Genomic DNA, 10122 nt, shown 5'->3' on the forward strand with positions numbered 1-10122 from the left:
AACTATGATTTTATTAATGAATAAAATCAAGATAAAAATTAAATATATAATTATGTATAAAAGTTGAATATATAATAATTACATTAAAATTTGGATTTATATTATATGTGACGTAATATTACGTTGACATAATCTATATGATGATTAGATGTGATGTGAACAATATTATACATAGGTGCAGCATGATACAGTTATCATTTGAGACATTAGAATCAGATTAAGGCATGATTACACACTTACACGAGTGGCAAGACATAGACTAAAAATTGATGAATTGAAATATGTTTGAAAAGAAAAATGTTTGCAGCATCATTATGAATCTTTTATACTAAAAAAATAAAAAATAAAGAAACTAAATGATTATATAAAAATATTAGATCTGAAATAAGAAATGTAGGTGTGACGTGGAGGGAATAGAGGGTGTCGTAGCCACGCGGAGAAGACAAATTATAAATAGGAATAAGAGTTGGAGTCGAAGACAAGAAAAACAAGGAATGAAGGCGGTGACTAAGGCCCACCCAAAACGCATAAATTAGGTCTCAACCTTTTTTCTAATTCCCTATATTTCATCATTCGCACCAATCCAAACCCAAGAAAGAGAAAAACAGAAAAGCTTCGTTTAGGAAGAACAACAAGAAGCTCTGGATTCCGCCTCTTCCCGTCCTTCGAGACGGTTGTTATGCTGCGTGCTTTTCAGGTCTCATCCTCTTTCCTTCTCCCCCTCTTCTTTCAGATCCGATCCAATCCCTTTCGGATCCTTCCGATTGCCTTTTCGCTTTAGTTTCGCCATCGTTTTTGTGCTTTTCCTTTCTTGTTTTGTTAGGCTTTTGACTGTTGACCGTCGACCAATTGAATTTGTTTGTTCAATTGGTTCTGGTTGTTAGAGGATTACGCGTTCGTTGAATTTGACTTTCTTGATGGATTTTCCGCTTTTTTTTTCTAGGTTTTGTTTTCTTTTTGTGCTTTGGTGTTAGTTAGGGCTTCGAGATAGGATTCTGGTTCTCGAGATTCGTATGGATTGTTGTTTATGCTTTATTCCGTCTTAGGTTATAGTTTTTGGTGTTATTAGATTATTTATGCTTCTGCTTTCTGGAATTTGATGTTTAATCTGATGGAAACATTGATAATCAATTCATAGAGATGCTTGTAGGCTATTTTACGCCTTGTAATTTCGATTCCGGAATTTAGTTCCTTGACTGATAATTTTGCCTTTTTTTCCTGGAAAACTTGTAATTTTTGCACAGGATTTTCGAATTTTAATTGTTTGAGGTAAGTGTAAATGCAATTATTTTTACTTGGTCAGAGAATCCGAGTCTTCATCGCTGTTTTGTTGTAGCATCTGAAACTAATAGTTGCCCGATTTCATATGTCATTCATGTTTTTTGCTGTTAATTTTAATTTTATTGGTCATGTAATGGTAAAGAAAATTGAGTATGGATTTTTTATGAATCTAACCCTCAAGCCTTCTCCATGTTCTTTAATCATAGGTTGGTCTGGGTTTGAATCTAAAGGATCGTGATTTATATTTTGAGACATGGAGGGAGTTTGTTTCTGGACAAATTGCTACCAGTATCGGTTTTTTGCATTCCAAGAAGTGCTTGATTGGCGATTTTTCATCCTTGGAGATTTTCTTCGGGTTTCCTTTGTTAATTGCACTTAGTGTTCTGCTCCCGTTTGATGATCAGCACAGGGTACGTGATGCTACTTTCTTCTGATACAGGTGCTGCATCTTTAGTGCACTTGTGCAAGTAAGCGCTTATTCTTTTTCTTCTTTGCAAAACACCAATCCAAAAAGAAGTTTCTTGATAAGTGTTCTTTGGCAGTGCATTGCTGACCCATCATTCTGTTAAAACTTCCGGTAAATCCTCTTGGGTAAGGTTTCTATCGTGAAGAACCTCCAGAACGTCTTCCGTTTCTACTATAAAAAAAATTTACTAGCCTATTTTTGCCTTTGCAGGGCTGAAACATATAGATCGGTGACTGAATATTGGATTCTGCCTGCATATTTTGAGTGACATATTTGCATTGAATCAGTTCGAACTGTAGTTATTGAAATAGCCTCCTTGTTGCTCTTGATGGGTATTGTTGCTGAATAACACACATCAGTTACCCGAAGTTTCTGAAGCAAATCCTACTTTGATTAGATGAAGTAGAGTATATTGTAGTTCTGAAGTCTTGGGTCACGGTGATTTTAGCTAGAGGGAGAGTAATGCTACTGCTTTGATCAGTCATTATAGTGGGACCTGAGAAGTGTCAGTATGATCTCTGGTTCTTGTTCATTTCCACCACCTTTACTCTGCAACCATTTCGAAGCCGTGGGTCTATTAATGAATAAAGCTGTGCAGCCCGTCCATCTGAAAGTTTCTGCTTCTATGCCCTCTTTTGCTACGACAGAAAATTGATGGTGGATTTTGCTGGACCAGCAGGAACCTGTTAATATTTTATACAGCTCTGAGCATCATCTACACGAGATAAATGCCATTTATCCTTTGCGTTTTTGTTTACATTTGTTGAATAAAGAAAGTGCTGCTTAGTGTTCCCTGGGAACAATGGAGAGGTGATCACTTTTTCCCCTTTTTTCAGAATTTCCTATTTCCTCTTTTGTTTTCTGTTAAATTTCTTAAATACGTTTCCCTGGCAATACAGGTACAACTTAATTAAGGAAGTTGGTGATGGGACTTTTGGGAGTGTGTGGAGAGCTATAAACAAACAGACTGGGGAAGTTGTAAGTATGCGTTAACTGACATGATGGAGTTGCTCTATTTGAAGTCGGATGTCCTAATACGTAGTAAAACTGCAGGTTGCTATCAAGAAGATGAAGAAGAAGTATTACTCTTGGGAGGAGTGTGTAAACCTAAGAGAAGTCAAGGTTTTACATCTTGCTTATCTTTCTTAAGCCTTTTTTGTAATGATTAGTTGAAAATTTATAATTACTCTCTAATTTCCCCTATGGCAGTCGCTGCGAAAAATGAACCACCCAAATATTGTCAAGCTGAAGGAAGTTATTCGAGAAAGTGACATTTTGTACTTTGTTTTTGAATACATGGTGGGTGATTAAAGCTCTTGGTAGACAAGTACTTGGTTGGATAATGCAATATCTTATAGACTAATTTTAGTGTCAATTTGGGGTGATGTAGGAATGCAACCTATACCAGCTTATGAAAGATAGGGAAAAACTGTTTTCTGAAGGTGAAGTTAGAAATTGGTGTTTTCAAGCTTTCCAAGGTCTTGCTTACATGCACCAGCGTGGGTACTTCCATCGTGACCTGAAGCCCGGTACTTATGCACAATTTTCTCTAAAATCTGTTAGTTTTTGCTTTTTGATTGAATGGGAGAGTTAATGTATAACTTTTATAATTATATTATATTATATACGATGGATAAATTTTTTGCATGTGTTTTATTTTCCAATATATCCTTTAATCTATGTAAAACTACTTTATTTATTTTATTGTCGTTATCGTTTTTAAAATAACCATCCCGACTTATTCTCTCAATTTCTGACTCATTTTGTTTTTTTTATGTTCGAAATTTTCTACTCTCTTCCATTCCAACCGATGACTTCTATTTTTTTTATCTCTTAAATAATATTTGAAATTTAAACTAAACAACATAAAATAAATGTATTAAAAATATATTACTTTTGAAATTAATATACACATTAATATGTAGAATAATAAAAGTTATTACAACAATTAAATTTTGACTCAGTAAAATAAGACAGGCTCATTAGAATGCAGACACGTAGGTTCTAATACGCAAGTGGTGCTTTCGTTAGGATATAAACTATATATGAAGACTTTTTTGTTCACAAAATATACTCTTTAATCTGGGTAAAACCACTTTATTTATTTCTTCTGCCTTATGCCCTTCATACTAACTGTAAAAAATTATTCTTTCATACTCAGGTTCAATCTGTTTTTTGTAGTTTCCCCTTCACAATAACTGTAAAAAATTATTTTTTCATAATCAGGTTCCATTTGTCTTATAATTTCCATGTTCTTTACACTCTCATTTCCAATTTTTTCTTTCTCTAATTGATGACTTTAAATTCCTTTCATATTAGTTCTAATTTTCTTAAGTAATATCTCAAATTTAAACAAAACAGTGTAAAAGTAAATTAGTTAAAATAAATATGTATTAAAAGATATATTAAACTTTTACTCCGTAAAATAAAGTAGTGTGTTTTCACTAGTTTTTATTACGTGTATTATGTAATGTATATTTTGCTAGAAGTTTCTTATACTCTGGTTTTCTCTGGTTAACATTTTCTATTTTGACTTGTTAAATACCTCATTAGATGAACAAAACTCTATTGTGAGACATAATTGAAATAAATAAACTGAGAGCACGGTCTGCTGTTTATATCTTTATTCTGTCGCAAAATATTTCTGCTTTGACCCAAGGAATGCCGATATGGTGCAGAAAACTTGCTGGTTACCAAGGATATCATCAAAATTGCTGATTTTGGCCTAGCTCGAGAGATCACTTCACAACCACCCTACACTGAATATGTCTCCACACGATGGTATATCTACTTTCAATAGATGTTTCACATTCTGTGTTTTAGGTATGCAATAACATGCTCCTGTTTAGGTACCGTGCTCCTGAAGTGTTGCTTCAGTCTTATATGTATACCTCTAAAGTTGGTGAGTGGTTGATTGGGTAACAATTGCCATTTATTTTCATCACTGATATGTTTTTTCAAGTGACGACTGAGTACCTTTTTATTAACATTTTCCCCCTTATAGACATGTGGGCAATGGGTGCTATAATGGCTGAGCTTTTCTCTCTTCGTCCCCTGTTCCCGGGTGTCAGGTATTAGCTTCTCACTTGCTGCTCCCTCTCCCCCACTTAACACCTAATGATGATTTTTTAACTGCAAAATAGCAAATAGATCTTCATCGTGGAAAACAATTTTAGCACCTGGAACTTATAAAATCTAACTTATAAAATCTAACGATGTTTATTTGCTTAAAAGTGGTATCATGTTCTAAAGCAGTCCTGATCAGCAACTGGATGTCATAAATAATCTGTTTCTCTGTGACATGCAGTGAGGCAGATGAGATATACAAAATATGTGGTGTGATAGGCAATCCAACCCATGAATCTTGGGATGATGGACTCAAGCTTGCAAGGGATATCAACTACCAATTTCCACAGGTTAGCATCTAGGATGCTAGTTGCTTAATTAATTTACTACGTATGATGGCATTATTCTATTCACTTTATATGCCTTTTGTACTTTCTATAGCTTGCTGGTGTGCATCTTTCTGCACTGATCCCGTCTGCAAGCGATGATGCAATCAGCCTTATCAAAGTAAGTAGTTTTGGTATATTGGTCAGTTGCTTAGGCCTGTGAGCCATTTGATAAACAAATATTGTGTAATTCATTTTCTTTTCTGTTAATGCAGTCACTTTGCTCCTGGGATCCCTGCAAGAGGCCAACAGCTTCTGAGGCCCTTCAGCATCCTTTCTTTCAGGTGTCTTTTAACTAGCTAATGTTTTGTTGTTTTTCTGTCAAGAATTTATCTTCTTTTTACTTTACAAGCTGTCTTATTGGGACTTCTTATTTGTGGTAGAGTTGCTTCTATATTCCTCCATCCCTTCGCAGCAGAGCAGTAGCGAGAACTCCACCATCTGGTTTGTATTATTTATTTGTTATCTAGGGACGTGTTTATTGTGCAATTGAGTGGGGATCATTATTGTCCTTTCTTTTCAGCTGGAACCAGAGGAGCCCTGGATCACCAAGGGGTCAAGAGATATTCTGGTGTTTTATCCAATTCAAAGACCACCAATAATTTTTCTTCCCAGAAATTACATCCTCCTTTAGCTTCAGGTGACATATTACATATTTATTGAATAGAACATTGCATGTGTTCTTTCCGTTAATTTTTGTATGTGGAGCAAAAGGAAACCTTATCATTAGGGAAACGACAAGTAAAATATTTTACTGTTCTACGTCGATTTGCATGTAAATTAACTACCCATGCTTATAATTCATAGTAAATAAGATGCTCAACACTGAAATATTTTGAACCTTTTGACTATTTTTCCTCACGGTTAGCAACTTAATGGTGTATTCTTACTAAATAGATTTAGTTTTACTTAATAAGTTAATAGAAGCTTGCCTCATCAGAACCAAAAGATTCCTTGGGCTCTTTGATGCACCTTGATGCACGTTTCAGTTACCTTGATTACTTTGAAGATAATTCAATTATATCATGATTTGGTTTAAAATATCTGTTTGTTTATAGAGAAATTTCTTATCAATATAAAAGGTTTTCCCCCCATTGGATTTGTGTATATAATAATTAGGTTGTTTTTGGTTAGTGAAATACTATATATTTGTGAATGTGAAGATCGTTGTTCTCATCCAATTAAGAATGTTACAGGTGTGCAACGGAAGCTGGATATGGTAAATCAGGTGAGTTATTCTCTTAACAAGCTTTTGTTCTTTCCACTACTCTCTCACTAACTAGCTATATGCTTTCTTTTTACTCCCAAGATTTTAAAAAACACGATATCCAAATTTATTTGAAGTCCTTTTACGTATTATTTGTATGTGGTCTTATTTGTCATCTTGAATAGACTAATATGTTTATCTTAAGCTAGTTCCTTCCTCGTTAAATCCATCTGTCATGCCAACGATTTCTATGTTTCTTCTCTAGGATGGAATTAAGAATGAAAAACCTATGAGGAGTACTAAACCAAAGTATCGACAGCCAGGAAAGGACAGCCCAAGTAAGCTTTTAAGAGTCTGGTATTTTAATTATTTTATCAAGTATATGTAACAGGTTCGAACTGAATTGTTTTGAAGTCGTACTGGTTTGGGGAAAAACTGATTATACAAAAAAAATAACTGAGCCGCGTTCTAATATTCACTCCGACTGGTAATTTAATACCAGATTACATAAACACGGAAAGTGAAACAGAGCAATTGAAAGAGGTCTAACACTTTGTTTCACATCTATGCAGTAAATTAGTAATTAAAAAAGCAATTGAAATTACGAAGTTACAAAACTTTGTTTCACACTTTGAATTGATTGGCATTCTTTTTGAGAGATTTGTTTTTCTCATTGTGTTGATTAATGTTTATGGAAACCTGTGTTTGGTTGTTGGCAGCTTTTACGAACAAGGGGAGATATGAGCGTGGGGTTTCAGAAGCAGCTGAGAAATTGGGCAATTTGTCTGTTAGTACAAGAAGACAATCAATGGGACATCCCCGTCCTCCACCAATGAAGGCTGGAGTGAATTGGATGTCTGAAACTGGAAACTTCATCCTTGGGTCCGCCCAGCAAATTCAGACTGGAAGAACTTTCACCCGAAAAGTTGCCGGATGAGTAAATGTGCGACACCTTACAGTGCATGCTCAATGTTTGTGTGAATGTCCGTAAGTATAAATATGTGTGTTTAGACTATTTTATGGCTTTGGCCAGCTCTAAACTACAAAACTATTATGTATTGCCTGTGTTGTGAGTTGTTGGTAATCGTCTCGTACCTGTGGGACATGCAGAGCTAAGAGCTAAACTGATACTTTAAACTATAAATAAACTTTTTCCTTAATTGGAATTTGGACGATTGTACCATCACATCGTACACCGTCTTTTTATTTGCCTATGTTCTGTATACAAGATAATAATAACGATAATAATAGCAATAATTCTCACAAGTTCTTTTTATTTTTCATTTATACAAGTTGATCACTTGATACACTGAATCTTGGCTTTATCAATTCTCTTGCGACTAAGGGGTACAATGTATCTTGGCTTTATAACACTAATCTTTGAAGATACTGCCATGTTGACGTAATGAAATATTTATGAAGTCACATTATGACATTCTTCTACTGCAATTAACATGTAAGATTAGTAGAAACGAAATTATATATATATATATATATATATATATATATATATATATATATATTATATGTTCTTTTATATAATATTTGTAATATACAATTTCTAATTCTTTAATCTATTTTAATAAGTTGTACTTTTTTTCATATTTTTTCTAGTTCAGGTGAAAAAATTCGTCAAACATGCTCTTTGGCAAGAGTCTATTGTCACTTTTATGTTTAATAGTCGAAAGAGGGAAAATGTTTGAAGTAGTTATATTATTTTTTAAAAGTTAGAAATGATTTCAAGTTGTGAAAAAACTGGTCAAAACATAATGATGTGTCCAGTTTATATCATTGTTGGCAATGTGAGGTTAAACGCGAGGGAGGGAGAGGGAGCTGCGCTAGAGGATGGTGTCTGCGCAAATTTTCTTCAACGAGAAGCTGATTAGAGAACTGGTGGCGCTGAAACAGCGGGGAGTTCAACTGGAGAATGGCAGAGATGCTCGGCGGGAAGGTGGTCGATGGGAATGCGCCGTGCTGTCGGCGTATGGGTTTCATTAAACAATACACTAATTAAAGGAGTATTTGCTTCATCAGTTTCTTGTGCATTAATTGGTGTCCTGACCTCATTGTGGGGTGGATTAGATGTCATATTACCATGAAAATTTCTGTTTCGTAATTTATTTACTAAAGTTTCTCTTGTACTTCATTCCTCTTTTCATAAGTATGACTTGTGGTAGGACCTGTTTCATACTGTTTACAAGCCATGTAAGCAACATTGCTTTGATCACCATGACCATTTTGTATGGTATTTTCTTTTAAAATGTTGTCCTCAAACGAAAAATCAAAATGTTTCATAGGAAGGCTGGATGCTTCTTTCACAGAATCTTTGCGTGCATCTCCACTAACCCGAAAGGTGTGCCTGTTTCCATATTCCAGATTCTGCTTTTACTTTGATCAAATACTTTCCTTGGCATGCAATCATAATTTTGTAAATTGCATGAGTTCTTCATCTCAGGTTCATCTTCCACCATATTACTTTCTCCCATAGTCTTAGAAGGATCATTACCCATGGAAACACACAAACTGTCAGCAAGTAAAATTACCTCATTCCAAAATGTCTCTCAGGTGAAAATGATGAGTTTGGAGTCCCCTTAACCCTACCTTTAACAATTAAAGACGTTGGTTGGGTAATTTTCGCGAGAGGGTTGGGCATTTTTATTCACAATGAACTTGTGATTAGGGTTCGTAATTTGGGGTTTCCTGTCCTGCAATTAATGTTTTTATAAATATTGGTTTTCGCAGTTTCTTAGTGGTTATGGATGAGGCTCGATTTGGGTTTCTTTACATTTCTGCGGTTTCTTGCAGGTTTCGAAGGAAGAGATTGGTGGAGGAGCTCGCCTTTTTGTTTTTGAGTTTTTCGAAAGTCTGGCAGAAGATGATGGTGGTTTTTTGATTTTGTTATAGTGGTACATGGAGGAGGAAAATGTAATATGAATTTTAGAAAGAAGCTGGTAGCCTTAGCGGTGGTTTGAGGTTGTGGCTCTAACGTTTATGAAGATGGAAGATGAAATTGATGTAACAAGCAACTTGTTTTTTTAAAATTCAAAATGAAAACATTTTATTACCTCATTGTGTCACGTATGAAAAAAGAGGACAATTTATTAAGTTTTGACCAAGGAGGCAGTTGCATCGTTACATTTTTTACACTGTAAGCAAAAAAGATTAACTTAACCCGTTTTTTCATAAGTTGGGATCTTTTGTTACTTTTAAAAAAAAAGTAGAACTATTTTAAACACAACTCCTCAAGAGACCAAAAGAGGTATTAAGCCTTTTTTTCGAAAAGAAATTCAATTGTTTGGCTAAAAGTCCTTGCACTTAGTGCGTCTACCATTTTTACTCTATTTGTATTTTTTTCCTTAATCACGCTTACCTTCAGCTCAAGCGAGTTTTTTTGTTTGTTGTTTCTCTCTGTCTCTTTTTTGTATAAACATCTCTCTTTCTTTGCACTTTGGTAATTCAACAATATTCGTTGCTCAGAATAAACTTGACTTTTTCATTTCTGTTTTCTTTCATTTTCTATTTTCTGTTTGCTCTCATTTTGCTCATACAGTTTTCTCTCTGGATTCATCATATTCCCACTATGTATAAGTTGGTACTTAATCATATTGTTGTAAGAGAAACTACACAAAGTCTAAGATGGTATGCACGTCTTTAACTCTCTTGTTTCTTTCTTTTTCTTGTTCTTTCTTTTCATGAGTGAATAATCAACTTTTTTT

General features: G+C 34.6%; 1 protein-coding gene across 5 annotated transcripts; it reads left to right on the forward strand.

The window, feature by feature from the left end:
* Positions 1-480: 480 nt before the first annotated feature.
* On the forward strand, positions 481-7592 carry LOC108335685 (cyclin-dependent kinase F-4). 5 transcript variants are annotated; one of them, XM_052869293.1, is made up of 20 exons: positions 487-697; positions 1245-1269; positions 1488-1748; positions 1824-1872; positions 1958-2557; positions 2647-2725; positions 2801-2869; positions 2957-3046; positions 3138-3276; positions 4426-4528; positions 4597-4649; positions 4752-4818; positions 5055-5163; positions 5255-5320; positions 5415-5483; positions 5583-5643; positions 5723-5839; positions 6396-6427; positions 6672-6744; positions 7126-7592. In XM_052869293.1, the coding sequence occupies exons 5-20, from the start codon at positions 2550-2552 to the stop codon at positions 7341-7343; spliced, it is 1353 nt and encodes a 450-aa protein (XP_052725253.1). In that variant the 5' UTR covers positions 487-697; positions 1245-1269; positions 1488-1748; positions 1824-1872; positions 1958-2549; the 3' UTR covers positions 7344-7592. The 5 variants fall into 5 exon arrangements, with proteins under 5 accessions (XP_017427275.1, XP_052725255.1, XP_052725253.1 ...); XM_017571786.2 differs by lacking the exon at positions 1245-1269 and having other exon boundaries at positions 481-697; XM_052869295.1 differs by lacking the exon at positions 1245-1269 and having other exon boundaries at positions 481-697; positions 1488-1691.
* The last annotated feature ends 2530 nt before the right edge of the window (positions 7593-10122 follow it).

The sequence above is a fragment of the Vigna angularis genome, chromosome 10 (assembly GCF_016808095.1).
Source record: "Vigna angularis cultivar LongXiaoDou No.4 chromosome 10, ASM1680809v1, whole genome shotgun sequence".
NCBI classification, from domain to species: domain Eukaryota; kingdom Viridiplantae; phylum Streptophyta; class Magnoliopsida; order Fabales; family Fabaceae; genus Vigna; species Vigna angularis.